The sequence below is a fragment of the Eriocheir sinensis genome, chromosome 19 (genome assembly GCF_024679095.1).
Source record: "Eriocheir sinensis breed Jianghai 21 chromosome 19, ASM2467909v1, whole genome shotgun sequence".
Taxonomy (NCBI): domain Eukaryota; kingdom Metazoa; phylum Arthropoda; class Malacostraca; order Decapoda; family Varunidae; genus Eriocheir; species Eriocheir sinensis.
In genome coordinates this window covers 18,610,986-18,628,485 of record NC_066527.1, presented here as the reverse complement: position 1 = coordinate 18,628,485, position 17,500 = coordinate 18,610,986, and the positions used below count along the sequence as shown (strand labels likewise).

General features: G+C 39.4%; 1 protein-coding gene across 1 annotated transcript in view; it reads right to left on the bottom strand.

The window, feature by feature from the left end:
• Positions 1–17,500, bottom strand: part of LOC127000999 (uncharacterized) — a 127,505-nt gene that overhangs the window by 4,609 nt on the left and 105,396 nt on the right. Inside the window, exon 6 of the mRNA XM_050865173.1 lies at positions 11,400–11,591. Within this exon, the coding sequence (XP_050721130.1) occupies positions 11,400–11,591 (192 nt within the window). The remainder of the gene's footprint in view (positions 1–11,399; positions 11,592–17,500) is intronic.

The following is a 17,500-nucleotide window of genomic DNA, read 5'->3' as shown; positions in this document are numbered from 1 at the left end:
TTTAGCTCTCTCGTTACAATTTCTTACTTCTGTCTTTCCTTCGTTAACTTATTTTTCGTTCCTTCTTATTCCTCTCTCTCTCTCTCTCTCTCTCTCTCTCTCTCTCTCTCTCTCTCTCTCTCTCTCTCTCTCTCTCTCTCTCTCTCTCTCTCTCTCTCTCTCTCTCTCTCTCTCTCTCTCTCTCTCTCTCTCTCTCTCTCACTCTCCTCTCTCTCTCTCTTCTTCTCTCCTCCTCCTCCTCTGTCTTCTCTTTCTCTTCCTCTTTCTCTCTTTTTCCTCTCCTTCGTATTCTTCTCTCTCGTTTCTTCTTCTCCTCCTTTTCCTTCTCTTCCTTCTTCTTATTTCCTTCTTCCTTCCTCTTGTTCGCATTCTTCTTTCTCATCCTCCTCTTTTTTTCTCTTCTTCTTCCTCCTCCTTATCTTACTATTTTTCTTCCTTCTCCTTTTTTCCTTTTTTCGTCCTCTCTCGTATTCTCCTTTCTCGTTGTATCCCCATTCCTCCTCCTCCTCCTCCTCTTCCTCTTCCTCATCCTCCCCCCTTCTTCCTCTTTTTTTCTCTTCTTCCTCCTTCTCCTCCTCATCCTACTCCTTTTCTTCCTCTCTCGTAATTTCCTTTCTCGTCATATTCCCATTCCTCCTCCTTTTCCTCCTCCTCTTCCTCTTCCTCATCCTCCCCCTTCTTCCTTCTTTTTTCTCTTCTTCCTCCTCTTCCTTATCCTTCTCTTTTTCTTCCTTTTCCTTTTTTCGCTTTTTTCTTCCTCTCTCGTAATCTCCTTTCTCGTCACAATCCCATTCCTCCTCCTCCTCCTCTTCCTCATCCTCCCCCTTCCTCCTCATGTCTTCCAGTACCTCAAGGAGAGCAGTAACACGAATCAGACCAGCCGGCTTAAAGTAGTGATTCAGGGCAGAGATTCAGTACAGACATTTATAGGAACTTGTTTGTACGATTGCATGGCGGACTAATGGAGGGAGAGAAACAGATGTAATTGTGCAAAGACTATTATGTCATTGAATAAAAATGTCGTATTGGTCGTTAATTTCCACGTTTTAAGATGTTAATGTGTTGTCAATCCTTTCGTCTGTCTGTCGTCGATTTAGACTTAGACAAAGATTTAATGACATTGATTTAAAGACGTTGATCGATTTGAAGACACTGATTTAAAGGCATTGATTGATGTAAAGGCATTGATTGATTTAAAGGCATCGAATTAAAGACATTGATTGATTTGAAGACATTGATTGATTTAAAGACATTGATTGATTTGAAGACATTGATTTAAAGACTTTGATTAATTTGAAGACATTGATTTAAAGACATTGATCGATTTAAAGACATTGATTTAAAGACTTTGATTAATTTGAAGACATTGATTTAAAGACATTGATTTAAAGACATTGATTGATTTAACGACACTGATGTAAAGAGACTGATTTAAGGACAGTGATTTAAAGACATTGATTGATTTAAAGATACTGATTAATTTGAAGACATTGCTTTAAAGACAATGATTGATTTAAAGACATTGATTTGAAGAAGGGGGGCTACTCTAAACTTAAGGGAAATGGGGTCAGGGTTGCCTTAAAGACTATTAGAACAAATCTGCTTTAGTTAGACTTCTAAATTAATGAAAGAAAAGAATAGTTGTAGTGCTCTTTATTTCCCACAGTAAGATGCAAACACGTCTTCCCTACCGTTCCGCCTATCATTTGAAGACCTAGCATGGATAATTGCTCTACGAATTATTGGAAAAAAAACTGATATAAACGCGAATACTGTTTTTTTTTCCCGCATTTGTTTCCTTTTTTATGCCCTTGAACTGACTCCTCTGCTGTTAAAAAAAACCGACTAATTTGTTGAAAACTAAGTCGCGTGGGTAATTTCTTCCCACGCTCTTCTATAAATAAGCCTTATCAATCATTAACTCTGGCCTCTGATAAAAACTGATTTGTATAATTGATGTCACTGACCATTGAAAAAAACAACAACATGTATTTAATGCGAAAACGGCCAAATAATAAAAAAAAAAGTCGCATCGATAGTTTCTTCCCACGCTCAGCTATAAATACACCTTATCAATCATTAATTCTTGTCTTTAAAAGGAACTAGTTTGTATAATAGCTTCCTGGAATACTGGAACAAACAGGAGATGGAAAAATGTGAAGACTGAATCATTGCTAAAATAAGTCTCGTGGATAAATCATTGGTAAAATAAGTCTCGTGGATAATTCCCTCCCACGCTCACTCTCAAGGCTCATTAACTATTCATTCTGTCCTTACAAGTTACTAGTTTGTATAATTGCGTCTTGGGATACTGCAACAAACCAGCTGTGATGAATGTGAGGGCTAATTAATCATCGAGAAATAAGTCGCGCGGGTGTTATTCCCTCGATAAATTGCATGTCTTATCATTCCGTCTGTTTTGAAGAGGAATTAGATTGTATAATTGCATCAGAAAAGCGACTAAATCAATGTCTTTAAGAGGGTCTAGTCAATGTCTAAATCAATGTCCTTAAGTCTTAATCAATGTCTTTAAATCAATGTCTTTATGTCTGAATCAATGTCTTTAAATCAATGTCCTTAAGTCTGAATCAATGTCTTTAAATCAATGTCTTTAAGTCTGAGTCAATGTCTTTAAATCAATGTCTATGTCTAAATCAATGTCTTTATATCAATGTCTAAGTCTAAATCAATGTCTTTAAATCAATGTCTAAGTCTAAATCAATGTCTTTAAATCAATGTCTAAGTCTAAATCAATGTCTTTAAATCAATGTCTAAGTCTAAATCAATGTCTTTAAATCAATGTCTATGTCTAAATCAATGTCTTTAAATCAATGTCTTTCAATCAATCAGTGTCTTTAAATCAGTGGTATAAGTCTAAATCAATGTCTTTATCAATGTCTATAAATCAATCAATGTCTTTAAATCAATGTCTTCCAATCAATGTCTTTAAGAGGAACTAGTTTGGATAATTGCATCAGAAAAAGAGACCAAATCAATATATAAAAAAATCAGTCTCTTGCTTCGCTGCTTTCCACGCTGAGATGTCTTGTAAGTCTGTTTTTTGAGGATGCCTTTTAAATGTTTCACTCTGTCTTATTTGTACGGGGAACCTTATGATGATGTTAACTGTTTTTCTGTTGCCTGCTTATCCATGTTTCTCTGTACATTTCTTTCCTCCTCTGTCTCTTCTCTTCCTGATATTTTTGTTCTTCCCTAATGCCTAGTCTTCCTTCTCCTGCCTTCCTCCTCCTTATTCCTCGTCTTCTTTCACTCTTCTTTTCTTCCTCTTCCTGACTCACCTGTAATGTACCTAATGAACTCTTCCTCCTCTTCCTCTTCCTCTTCCTCCTTCTTCCTCCTCTTCCTCCTCCGTGTCACCTTGAGTCTTGGTGTTAATAATCTCATTTATTTCTAACTTAACCTCCAACTCTTGACACTCTCCTACCTCCTCCTCCTCCTCCTCCCTCCTTCTCCTCCTCCTTCTATTCCTTTCTTATTCATCACCTCCTCCTCCTCCTCCTCCTTCTATTCCTCTCTTATTCATCACCTCCTCCTCCTCCTTCTATATCTTTCTTATTCATCACCTCCTCCTCCTCCTCCTCCTTCTATTCCTCTCTTATTCATCACCTCCTCCTCCTCCTTCTATATCTTTCTTATTCATCACCTCCTCCTCCTCCTCCTCCTCCTCCTCCTCCTCCTCCCGTCATCTTCCTATCTCTTCCGCTCTTCGAACTCTCTATTTCCCAAGATGCCCCACCGTGATTCTCTTCCTCTTCCTCCCCCTCCTCCTCCTCTTCTTCCTCTTCTTTTCTTCCTCTTCTTTTCTCTTTGCTTTTCCAATTAAAGTCTGATTATCAACTTAAGATTGTTGTGTGAATTGTTTGTTTGTTTGTTTGTTTATTTGTTTGTGTTTGCTATCCTCTTCATGTTTATCCTTTTTATATATACTCACACACACACACACACACACACACACACACACACACACACACACACAAACACACACATACTCCCCCTCGCTTTCTTTCTTTCTTCCTTTCTTTCTTTCTCTCTCTTTTCCTCATTTTATCTCTATCTATCTATCTATCTATCTATCTATCTGTCTGTCTATCTATCTATCTATCTATCTATCTATCTATCTATCTCTTCCTCCTCTTCCTTTCCTTCTTCTTTCCCTTCCTCTTCGTGTCTCTCCCTCTCTCCCTCCCCTCCTTAAGTATTTGTAAACAGTGTATATTTTGTTTGTGTGTGTTCAGTGTGTGTTGTTTGCCCGGTTACTCGCTTGTTTGCCTTTCCCTGCTTACCTGTTTGTTGGTTTGTTTATGCGTGTGTTTGTTTATGTGGAACTTTGTCTCTTGTTGAAAAAAATGTGTTGGTACTACTACTACTACTACTACTACTACTACTACTACTACTACCACCACTATCACCACCACCACTACTACTACTACTACTACTACTACTACTACTATGTTGAAAAATCAGATTAATATATTTGAAGTTTTATATTTTTTTTAACCGGAAAAAATATGTGACGCGGAAAAAAGGAAAATAAGAAATAATAGTGTGTTCGATATTTCCAGCACATTATGATATATTTTTTTTACCAGTATTTTTTTCATCGTTATTCTAATTAATTATGATTCATTACCTCCACCTGCCCGACCTCCTCCTCCTCCTCCTTCTCTTCCTCCTCCTCCTCCTCTTCCTCCTCCTCCTCCTCTGTCTCTATTCTAATCCTACGTCTAATTCTTTTCCTCTTTCTCATCTTCCTCACTTCTGTTCTCCTATTTCTCCTCCTCCTCCTCCTCCTCCTCCTCCTCCTCCTTCTCCTCCTCCTCTAATCCTACTTCTAATCCTCTTTCTCTCTTTCATCTTCCTCACTTCTGTTCTCCTATTCCTCCCCCTCCTCCTCCTCCTCCTCCTCCTCCTCCTCCTCCTCCTCCTCCTCCTCCTCCTCCTCCTCTGCACCATTTCTCTTCTCTTAACCTTGCTCATGGTCTTTCTCCTCCTTTCCTCTCTTCCTCCTTCTCTCCCTTTCTTCTTCATTAGTGAAAGACCTCTCCCCTTCCTCCTCCCCCTCCTCCTCTTCCTCCTCGCCCTCCTCCTTCCCTTCCTTTACCTCCACTGCAGAATTAGAGAATGTCAACCTTTCCCTCCCCTCTCCTCCCCTTCCTTTCTTCTTCCCCTCTCCCTCCTCCTCCTCCTCCTCCCTTTCTTTCCTTCCCCTTCCTTTCACTTCTCTCTGCCCTTCAATTTCTCTTCCCTTCCCCTCATTCCAAAGCAAAATGAGCTTCCTCCTCCTCTTCCTCTTCCTCCTCCTCCTTCTTCCTCTTTCTTCTTCCTCGTCGTTCTCCTCTTCCTTCAATTACTTTCTCATTTCCCTTCTCCTATCATTCTCTTCCTTTTCCTTCGTCCTCTTCTTTTTCTCTCTCCTCTTTCTTGTCTATCTCTTTCTTTCCTTTTCCTCTTTATTCCTTTCTCCCTCTTTCTAAATTTATTACCTTTCCTCTTCCTCTTCCTCTTCCTTATTCTTTCCTCTCCTAATTTATCTCCTTCTCTTCTTTTTCGCTTATTTATTACTTCTTCCTCTCCTTTTCCTCTTCATTTTCCTCTTACTTCTCCATATCCTTGTTTGTCTTCTTCCTCTCTCTCCCTCTCTCTTCTCCTCTTCCTCTTCCTTCTTCCTCTTCCTTCCTCCTCTCCCCTCTCCTCCTTCCTCTGGTTTATTTCCCTCCCCTTTCTTCACCTTTCTCCTCTTCTAAAACTATTTCCTTTCCTCCTCTTTCTCTCCCTTCTTCCTCTTTCTTTTCCTCTCTCCTCTCCTCTTCTAGTCTATCTCTTTCTCCTTCTTCCAAAACTATTATCTTTCTTCTTCCTCCTTTTTTCTTCATATTTTCTTCTTCCTTTTCTTCCCTCCCTCCTCCTCCAATTCCTCCTCATTCTTCTTCCTTCTTCGTCTTTCTTTTCTTCTTCTCTCTCCTCCTCTGAGTCTATTTCCTTCCTCTCTTTCCTCCTCTCTCCCTCCACTCCTCCGCCTCCCAATCCTTCCTTCCTAAGCAAATTGACCCCATTTCCTCCACCTTTCCTCCTCTTCCTCTTTCCTCCTCCTCTCCTCCTCCATTCACTTCCCTCTTTCCCGTCCCTCCCTTACTCCCCCCCCCCCTCTTCCTCTTTCATCACATACCCCTCCCTTCTACTCTTCTTCCTTTCATACCAAGCAATGTTAGTTTATTTTCTCCTTCTTCATCTTCTTTTTCCTGCTCCTCCTCCTCCTCCTCTTCCTTCTTTTCTCCTCCTTTTCATTCTTTCCCCATTATCCTTCCTTTTCTTCCTCCTTCTTTTCATCCTTTCTCCTCTACTCCTCCTCCTCCTCTTCCTATTCATTTTTCTCCGTTCTTTCTTCTTTTCTTCCTTTTTCCCCTTTCCCTTTCTTCCTCCTTCTTTCTTTTCATCATTCTCCTGTCTTCCCTTTCTTTCCACCCCTCACCTTCATTTCCCTTTCTCTTCTTCTTTATTTCCTTGCCCTTGTTTTCCTCTTCTTCCACCTCCTTTTTCTCCTTCCTTCCTCTCCTCCTCCTCCTCTTTTTTATCATCCTTTCAATCTCTTCCCATCCTATCCATCCCTCCTCGTTCCTCCTCCTTCTCTATCCCTTTCCCAAGCACAATGACCACCCTTCTTCTCTTCCTCTTCTCCCTCCTCCTCTTCCTCCTTTCTTTCCTCCCTTCAATCTCCTCCCATCCCATCCATCCCATCCCCTCAAAATTGCTAGTAAAGTAACTGCAACACTCGACGAAGAAACTTTACAATCAGATATAGATCGACTTGCACGTTGGGCCAATCAATGGCAAATGAAATTTAACGTTGACAAATGTAAAGTGCTGCACATCGGAAAAAATAACAATCGCGTTCGGTACGTAATGAATGGCCAACAACTTTCTGCAGTAAGTAAAGAAAAGGATCTTGGAATCACTATATAAAGCGGTTTAAAGCCCAGTCAGCATTGTTCAGAGGTAGTTAAAACTGCAAACGAATGGGTTGGCCTCATCGGACGAGTCTTTAATAATAAATCGGAAAATAGTGATATTAAAACTGTATAATTCAATGGTTCGACCCTGTCTAGAGTACTGTGTACAGTTTTGGTCTCCCTACTACAGAAAAGATATAGAAAAGTTGGAAAGGGTTCAACGAAGAGTAACAAAGATGATTCCTAGGTTGATAAATTTATCATATGAACAAAGGCTTAAAGAAGTAAATTTATTCAGTCTATCAAAACGAAGAATGCGAGGCGATCTAATAGAAGTGTTTAAAATGTTCAAAGGATTCAGTGATATTAATGCGGAAGATTACTTTACAATTGATCGATCAAATAGAACAAGAAGAAATCACAATTTGAAGATAAGTGGTAAAAGATTCTCGTCGCACGAAGCTAAACACTTCTTCTTCAATCGAGTTGTTAATGTTTCGAACTCTCTACCCTGTGATGTCGTTGATAGTACAACAGCTACGGCCTTCAAGAATAGATTAGACAAGTGTTTTGAATCCAACTAGCAACTAAGATATTACTCATTGTCGTAATAACGTTAAGTTCTTTCGAATACTGGTGTCCTTGTCCGCTTTTATCGCCCGGTTAGTGGTAGCAGTAATGGTAGTTCTTTCCTCTTTCCTACATAATTTCCATGCAGTTTTTCCATGCTGCATGGTTCTTTTTCCTTTCCTGCCAGCTTTGGCTGGAGGGATGGGGGGGGGAGGAGCCTTCGCCTCTACTGTCCATCATCTTCCACCTTTGATTAGATAGTTAGTGTAGCTTGTCACAAACAGCCTCGTAATGACCAGCAGGTCTGCTGTTGTTTGTTCTTCCTTTGTGTCCTTTGTGGCCTCTTCCTCCTTTCTTTCCTCCCTTCCCCTCCCCTCCCCTCACCCCCCCCCTCACCCCGCCTGCCATGTCCAGCCCCCAATGTTGACTCAAGTTCCCCAACTCCAAGCAAGGTCTCCGCTTTGATTAAGGTGGATAGATACGCCCACAGACCCGCTGATAGATAGAGAGATGGAGAGATAGACAGAAGGAGGGATTGAGAGAGAAGTGGATAGATAGATACAGACACAGATAAAGAAATAGAGATAGATAGAGAGAAATACTGATTGATGGATAGATGAGTAAGTAGATAGATAGATAGATACATGGATGGACGGATGGAAGGATAGATGAATAGATGTATGGATGGATGTATAAATAGATAGATGGGTAGATAGTGGATAGATAGATAGATAGATAGATAAATAGATAGATAAACGAACAAACACATGAGATTGATAGACAAACACACACACACACACACACACACACACTTTGATGGACTTATTGAAATAGACGAAAATTGCACAGAAAGATAGATAAATAGATAAACAGACTGAATAATTGATAGATAAAGTAATTCACACTCACACACACACACACACACACACACACACACACACACACACACACACACACACACACACACACACACACGAAGACTCCTGGAAATGCAGACTGATTGGAATGTTTTTTTTATTTTATTTGCTGCGGTCTGAGAAAAAGCAATTTAATCCTACGAAACATTTTGGGAAAGTTTAGAGTTGAGAAAGAGAGACAAAGACACTCACGACAGAAACACACACACACACACACACACACACACACACACACACACAGAAAGAGAGTACGACCCCTTCCCTCAAAAAAAAAAAAAAAAAAAAGCAAATGTCATCACCTTATCAAGTCTAACCTTTTAACGTGAACCAAAGCAGCAGAAATGAGAGGGTAAAGCTTGGGTTGGTGACGGCTAAAATATTTAAGTCTCCCATTTAGCCTTGACATGTTCAGATCTTGTGTTTTTCGGGTATATTTTGGGGTTAGATTACAGGTTTTTGACGTAAGGGAAGGAGGATAGAGTAGTTTGTATTATTTCCTTTATTGTGTGTGTGTGTAATTTAGTCTTTTCTTTGGGCTAGCTTATAAGGTTTGGGTGTCAGGGAACGGATAGGGTGTCTTGAATTTTTTGTGGTATTTACTGTACTTCTTTTCTCTGGGTTAGATTATAGAGTTTGGGAAAGGATCGGGTAGTCTGTATTTTTTTTCTTTTTTTTGTGTGTGTTTTTAGAGCTTTCTTTGGATTAAAATATAGGTTTTGGGTGTAAGGTTAGGATAGGTTAAGTTAGGTTAGGGTAGGTTAGGTTAGGTTAGGTTAGGCTAGGTTAGGTTAGGGTAGGTTAGGTTAGGTTGGGTTAGGTTAGGGCAGGTTAGGTTAGGTTAGGTTAGGTTAGGGTAGGTTAGGTTAGGTAGTTTGTATTTCTTTTCCTTTTTTTGTATTTTTCATCTTGTGGTTCATATGTTATTTAGGATAAAGTTTTAAGTGGTAAGTGTAGGTAGTGGTGAGAGATTAAGATAGGAGTAGTGGGTTAGAGTAGGGAAACAGAGTAGGGATTAGAGTACTAGGATCGTGGATTAGAGTAAGTGATAGTGGTAAGGGATTAGGATTAGGGATTAGCAAGAGATTAAGACAGAAGTAGTGGGTTTGAGTAGGGAATAACGGTAGGGATTAGTACAAGGGCCGTGGATTAGAGTAAGTGGTAGTGGAAGGGATTAGGATTAGGGATTAGCAAGAGATTAAGACAGAAGTAGTGGGTTAGAGTAGGGAATAACGGTAGGGATTAGTACAAGGGCCGTGGATTAGAGTAAGTGGTAGTGGAAGGGATTAGGATTAGGGATTAGCAAGAGATTAAGATAAAATTATTGGATTAGAGTATTGAATCAGAGTAGGGATTAGAAGTAGGGTCGTGGATTAGAGTAAGTGGTAGTGGAAGGGATTAGGATTAGGGATTAGCAAGAGATTAAGATGAAAGTAGTGGATTAGAGTAGGGAATCAGAGTAGGGATTAGTAGTGGGGTCGTGGATTAGAGTAAGTGGTAGTGTAAAGGGATTAGGATTAGGATTAGGGTAGTGGAAAGTTTGGGGAGGCGGTAGCTGAGTATTATTTAAGATGAAGAAATTTATAATGGATTAGTTACGGATTTATTTTTTGTTATTCAAGATTAGATGATTTGTAATGTGCGTTTCTTCTCCTTTCTTGTGTTACTTGCTCTATTTCATGTTATTTACTATATGTTATTTATTTTGTGTCGTTTAATATTTGTCATTTATTGTATTATTTATTTTATTATTGATTTGGTTACATTGTTATTCGTTTTTATTCATTTATTTTTCTGTGTTATTTTTGGGTCGCGATGTAGAGTCTGAGGTGCAAGAGAAGAGAAAGGAGAGAGACGGTGATTTTTAAGGGAATTGTTTATTCTTCTACAAAATCTACCTTATTTAACCTATTGTCAAGGGAAGGGAGATGGAATGCCGGAGCCTGACCTATTCCCTAACCGGCTGGCGATCAACTTTTTCGCAATGCCTGAATTGTGTGAACGTTGAATCTGAGCAACGAAGAATGTGTTAAAAAAAATGCGTTTGGAATAGACTGACTGACTGACGTTCTGATCACCTCTTCGCAATGCCCGAGTTGTGTGAAGGTTGAATCTGAGCAACGAAAAATGTTTAATAAAAATGCGTTTGGAATAGACTGACTGACGTTCTGATCACCTCTTTCGCAATGCCTGAATTGTGTGAAGGTTGAGGCTGGGCAACGAAATATGTGTTTAAGATAATGTGTTTTGGAATAGAGTTAAAGGATATGTTGACCTACTTATTGACTGACGGACTGATTGACTGACTGACTGATTAATTGACTGGTTGACTGAGCTTCGTCGGGTGTTGAGTCAAGAAAGGAGAAGTAAAATAGTAGAGGATTTGTCTGTTTTGCTACTCACTCACACACACACACACACACACACACACACACACACACACACACACACACACACACACGCACCTGTCCTTACCTTTCTTCCTCACCTTTCCCTTACCTCACCTTTCCCCATTCTCTCCTCTTACCCATTCTCTTTTAACCTTCTCGCACTCTACCCATCAACCCCCATCACCACAACCTACCCATCCTTCCCCTCTTCCCCATTCCTCTAACTCCCCATTCCCCCCTTCACCTCAACCCCCTCCATTACTTTTAACCGTTCACCCCCTCATCTCTAACCCCTTACACCCCATCTGTCTAACCCCTTATCATCCTAACTCACCCTTCTTTCCTTTCCTACCCATCCCTTTTAAACCCCATTCTCTCATCTCTCACCCCTCATCACCCCATCCTCCCCTTTTACCCATCACCCTCCCATCATCCCCTAACCAACCTATCCTCCCTTTTTCACCCCTTCTTTTCAACCCCTCACCCCAATATCCAACGTCAAACCCCTTATCTCTAACCCATTACTTCTCCCCATACCCCCATCACCCCTCACTCACCCACAATCACATTCAGCGTGAGGGAGGCAGGGGCGCCGGCGGAGGGGGAGCAGGTGTAGTTGGCGGAGTCTGCGGGCGTGGCGTGGCGCAGCAGCAGGTGACTCACGCCCGTCGGTTCCGTGGTCACGCTGATCCGCCCGCCACTCGTGTCGTACTCCACCAGCCTGTCGCCCTTGTACCAGAGGATGAAACCTAGGAAGGGGGAAAGAAATTGGTTAGTGGGATTTTACACATAGGAATACATAGGAAGAACAGACACCAGAAGACCTGTCAGTCTATGGCGAGGGTGTCTGTTTACTACCGCTACTACTAGTATAAGTTGTTTGGCAGGACAGGACAGAATAGATGAAGAACACCATGTACCTTTAAGGAAGAAAGGGACATGGATAATAAAAGAATAAGAAGAAACTACTACCTTAACACTACTAAAATTGGTAACCAAAGCTGTGGGAAAAACATGCCATTAGGTAGTAGTGTTGCTGCAGTGCTACATACGAAAAGTGGTCAGAATTAGTGTATGTAGTTGATTCTTAAACATTATAAAAGTTAGTATTTAATTGGAACGATGGGGTGAAATGTTAGTTAGTTAGGGTTAGTGTTAGTGGTAGAATTACTTTTATATGGAGTTTATGTTAGTGGTGGGATTATTTAGTGTTCCCACCTCACTCATCAGATGTATGTTGCGCACATTAAGTTTGATATAGGGTTAGTGCTAGTGGTAGAATTAGTTTTATATGGAGTTTGTGATAGTGGTAGGATTAGTTAGTGTTAGTGATGAATAATTTAGTGGGAATGTGTGTGTTAGTATGGAGGAAGATAAGAGAGGGGATTGGGCCGAATTAAGTTTGATATGGGGTTAGTGTTAGTGGTAGAATTAGTCTTATATGGAGTTTGTGAGAGTGGTAGGATTAGTTAGTGTTAGTGATGAATAAGTTAGTGGGAATGTGTGTGTTAGTGTGGAGGAAGATAAGAGAGGGGAGTGGGGCGAATGAACGAAGGCAGAAAGAGTAGAAAGACAAAAGGAAATAGAGGAGGCAAGAGGAAGGAAGGACAAATTAGAAGGATGATGGTTGTAGAGGGGAAGGAAATAAGAAAGTAGGAATGTGTATTGGGTCTGGAAAACATATTTGTCATGGCTTTCGTGGGAGTCGTGGGCTCTTCCATGGTGGTAGTCTTGTGACCCTGGTGGTATAGTTTGACAAAGTTTCTGTACCATGAAGACTCAAGAGAACACGATGAAAGTTGTTGATGTGAGAGGCGAATGCGTCTGAGAATGCTGAGTTTGATATTAGTGAAAATGAAGTCTTGTTAGAGAGAAGAAATATCGAGAGTAGAGATGAGAAGAGAATGAAGGAAGGAAGGAAAGGCAGACGAAATGGACAAAATAATAAGAGGAAGGGCCGAGTGTACGAAGGAAGGAAGAACGGATAAAAAGAATAAAGACAGATGAGAAGAGAATGAATGAAGGAAGGAAGGAAAGAAAGACATAAATGACAAAATAAAAAGAGGAAGGGCCGGGTGTACATAGGAAAGAAGAACAGATAAAGAGAACAAAGAGAGAAGAAAAACCGAGAGTAGATGAGAAGAGAATGAAGGAAGGAAAGAAAGACAAAAAGGAGAAAATAAAAAGAGGAAGGGCCGGGCTTACGAAGGAAGGAAGAACAGATAAAGTAAATGAGTAAAGGAAGCGATGGGGAGGAGAAAAGAAACTGAAAATAAAGGAAAGTGGGAGATAAGAGAATCAAGAAAGGGGGAAGGAAATGAGGAAAGAAAGAAGAGAAAGAGGAATAGGAGGAAATGAGGAAAGAAAGAAGAGAAAGAGGGAAGGAAATGAGGAAAGAAAGAAGAGAAAGAGGGAAGGAAATGAGGAAAAAAAAGAAGAGAAAGAGGGAAGGAAGTGAGGAAAGAAAGAAGAGAAAGAGGAATAGAAGGAAATGAGGAAAGAAAGAAGAGAAAGAGGAATAGGAGAAAATGAGGAAAGAAAGAAGAGAAAGAGGGAAGGAAATGAGGAAAAAAGAAGAGAAAGAGGGAAGGAAATGAGGAAAAAAAGAAGAGAAAGAGGAATAGGAGGAAATCACGAAGAAGAAGGAAGAGACAGTCTGGAAATCTCTTCATCATCATTAACTGGGTCTCCTCTTCCCTTCCTTTTCCCTTCTTCCTCCTCCCATCCCTCTCCTCTATCTCTCCTCCTACCTCCTCAGTTAGTGTTGTTAGTGTTAGTGTTTCATGATTGGATAATGTTAGTGAAGGATAGCTTAGAGGTAGTGTGTGTTGGTATTACAAATGGAAGAAGAGCAAAGGAAGGAATGGTTAGTATATGTAAAGAAAGGGACAGATCTATGGTGGAAGAATACAAAGGCTTAAAAAGTAGGAGAGGCTGAAAGAGCGGCCGAGGGGAAGGTAAATGTTAGAAGGGGAATAGATGAAGATAAAAGAATAAGGGAATTGGAGGAGGAAGGGGAAAGGATGGGGATGGAAGGGTCAGGGAGGAGGAGGAAGGGATTGAAAGGGAAATAGTTATGAAGAAAGAAAAACAGAGGGAGTAAGAGATAGACAGATAGATAGATAGATAGATAGATAGAGATAGAGAGAGAAAGAGAGAAGATAAAAAGGAGGGAAGAAAGGAGTGAAGGAAATAGAAGTAACAGTTTATCATAACACACAATAAATGGAATAAAATCAGTAAATATTGTATGATTTTTTTTTTGGCTGAAGAGAAGAGAAGAGAGGAAAAGAGGAAGGGAAGAAAGGAGTGAAGGAGAGAGAAGTAACAGTTTATCATCACAGAAAAAAGAAGATTACAACACAAAATAAATGGAATAAAATTAATAAATATTGTATGATTTGTATGAGAAGAGAAGAGAGGAAAAGAGGAAGGGAAAAAAGGAGTGAAGGAAAGAGAAGTAACAGTTTATCATCACAGAGAAAACGATTACAACACACAACGAACAGAACAGAATAAGTAACTATTGTATGAGTTGTATTGCTTTGCTTAGTGGTGCAGTGGAATGGTACAAACTGACGGCGGTGGAATACTTCGTCAGTAGCTCGTCTCGCAACAGTCCAAGAATTCCACCTTCAGCGTCGCAATACAATCCTCCTCTCTCACTCTGCCTTCCCCGTCTATTCCCCTTCTGACCTTCACGTTCCCCTCCGCTGCCCTATAAGTCTCCCCTATTCTTCCCGCCCTTACCATTTTTCCACTGTGCATGTAACGAAGAAGACGGAGGGAAAAGGAGGGGAAGAGGAGAGTCAGTTAATGATTATGGCCAGCCCTGTTCCACTCAGTCAATACCGAGGGTGCGGAAAACAGACAGGATAGAACCGAGGCCCTATTCCATTATTCCTTGCTGTGACATTTAGGCCGCAAGTGAAGCCTGGTTTGAGCAAGACTTTTTTTTTAGAGTTAACTGCCGTCCACGCGCGATATAGTCGGGATCATTATTTTTTATGATTATTTTTCCTATACACACAAGGATTTTAAGTGATTAGCGTTTTTTTCTTATTTGTTTTTGCCCTTGAGTTGCTTCCTTCACTGATAACAAAAGACTGAATGAACTGTTTTTTTTTTTTTGTATTAATCGAACCTTGAGCTGCTCCCTTCACTGTGATAAAAAAAGACTGAATGAACAGTTATCTTTTTGTATTAATCGAACTTTGAGGTGCCTCCTTCACTGTGATAAAAAAAGATTGAATGAACTGTTATTTGTGTTGTGTTTATCGAAGAACAAGTTTCAGTTTTAGGTTATTTACATTTACAAAAAAGGATAAAACTAGTGTTAGGAAATATAACATTCACTCAAGACAAAGCCGACGATCGTGAAAGTATTGAAGAACTGTTGAATTTCGTGTCGTGAGCCCGTGGACCCAAGCTCGAGTCCCACGAAACACGCTGTTTTTTCATGACTAGCGGGCTTTTCTTTTTCACATTTGTTTCATTTTTTTATGCCCTTGAACTGACTCCTCTGCCGTAAGAAAAAAAAAGTCATCGTCGAGTGGCTGAAGGTTACCCACATTCACTCAACCCTAACTTCAGCGAGTAGCGTTTTTTTTCTTTTTTTCATTGTTTCCTCTTTTGTGTGGCCTTGTGCTGTCTCCTTTGCTGTAAAAAAGTAAAAAAAAAAAAGTTGAGCACCGGGGGGCAGTATGGGCCAAGGAAGAGTCGTACATCGCGGCAGCGACTATAAATAAAATATATATAAACATTTACTCAAAAAAAAAAAAAAAAAAAGAGGAGCACCGGGGGGCAGCATCGGCCAAGCAAAAGTCATACATCACGACAGCGACTATAAATTAAATATATATAAACATTTACTCCAAAGAAAGCCGACGACTGTAAGAGCATTGAAACGAGGATTGTAAGAGCATTGAAACGAGGATTGTAAGAGCATTGTAACGAGGATTGTGAGAGCATTGAGGGTTTTTTCTTGCCATTATGCGAGAGATGGGATGGCTCAATGCGCGTCAGTCAATGGGCGGAACGAATCAAGAGTGAAAGAGACAATTACATCTTTTCCCTTCCCGCGCTGACATGAAAGGAACCCCGGCAAGCGTCCACTGAAAAGTTAATGCAAAGAATCACCGCGCGGCTGAATACTAAACAACGCTAGGAAAAAAAAAGGAAGTCCAGCAGTGGTTTTTTTTCACTAATTATTTTCATGTGAATTCCCGCCACGCACCGACCGGGGAGATTAACGCCCGCTGCTAAAAGAAACATGAGGAAAAAAGTTTGCACGAAAGATCTTTTGAATTTAAAACACGGCGGAACTGTTTTTTTTTTTTTTTTTTTTTTTTTACGCGCGAGTCAGACGAGAGAGAAAAAAAAGTTTAGGGTTTGTTAAGTTGAGTAATAAGTGAATGCAAAGAGAAGACGACATTGTTTTAACTTTGCCACGAACGACTGAGGCGGCGAAAAAGAAATATGACCTAAAAAGAAAAACACAGAAAATACAAAAAAATACAAAATGAGAATACAAAAGAAAAATAAATCCCCTAAATATACTCTAACAAAAAAATGATCATTAGAAAATACAGTAAAATGAGGCTGAGGCGGCAAAAAAAAATTATGACCTAAAAAACACAAAATATACAAAAAAAATACAAAATGAGAATACAAAAGAAAAATAAATCCTCTAAATATACTCTAACAAAAAAATGATCATAAGAAAATACAGTAAAATGAGGCTGAAGCGGCGGAAAAAATTATGACCTTAAGAAAAACACAAAATATACAGAAGACAAAAACAAAATGAGAATACAAAAGAAAAATAAATCCCCAAAATATACTCTAACAAAAAAATAATCATAATAAAATATAATAAAATGAAGCTGAGGCGGCCAAAAAAAAATATAACCTACACCACAAATACGAAGAAAAACTAAATGTATACTAATAGAAATACTAAAAAAAATGTTAATAAGAATACTAATAAAAAAATACAGTAAAATAACGAAAACGACGCATAATATAACGACCTGACTGTTACTTGTTGTGTACTTGATGAATTTTAATGGTCGTGAATAGAAAGTTTGTAAAGTGAGGAAATTAATGAATAATATAACCCTTCCTCGTCCAGTACTTGTAGATCACTTATTAACTTTGATGCTCATGGAAAGAAAGTTTGTAAAGTGAGGAAAATAATTAATAATATAACCCTTCCTCGTCCAGTACTTGTAGATCACTTATTAAGTTTGATGCTCATGGAAAGAAAGTTTGTAAGAAATGAGAGAAAACTAGAAAACAAGGGTCTCTATTCAGGAGCAGTGAGTAGCGGGCTTTTTTTTTTTATATATTTTTCTTTACGCCCTTGAACTGTCTCCTTAGCTGTAAATAAATAAATAAATAAATAAATAGTGAAGGAAAGAACCAGATTTGCTTGCACTTTTGCCCTAGAAATTAATTGTTGCAGTGAAAGAAATAATTGTATGATAAAAGAAATAAATGAAAATAGAAATTGACGATGATATATTGTAGTTGTATATTTCCACATAAACGACAAACAATTACTCAATACAATGAGGATAAAAAGGAAATGTTAAAAATCTGAAAATCATTTATAGACCAAAATAATGAAAAGTATGTAGGCAGAATACATAAGACA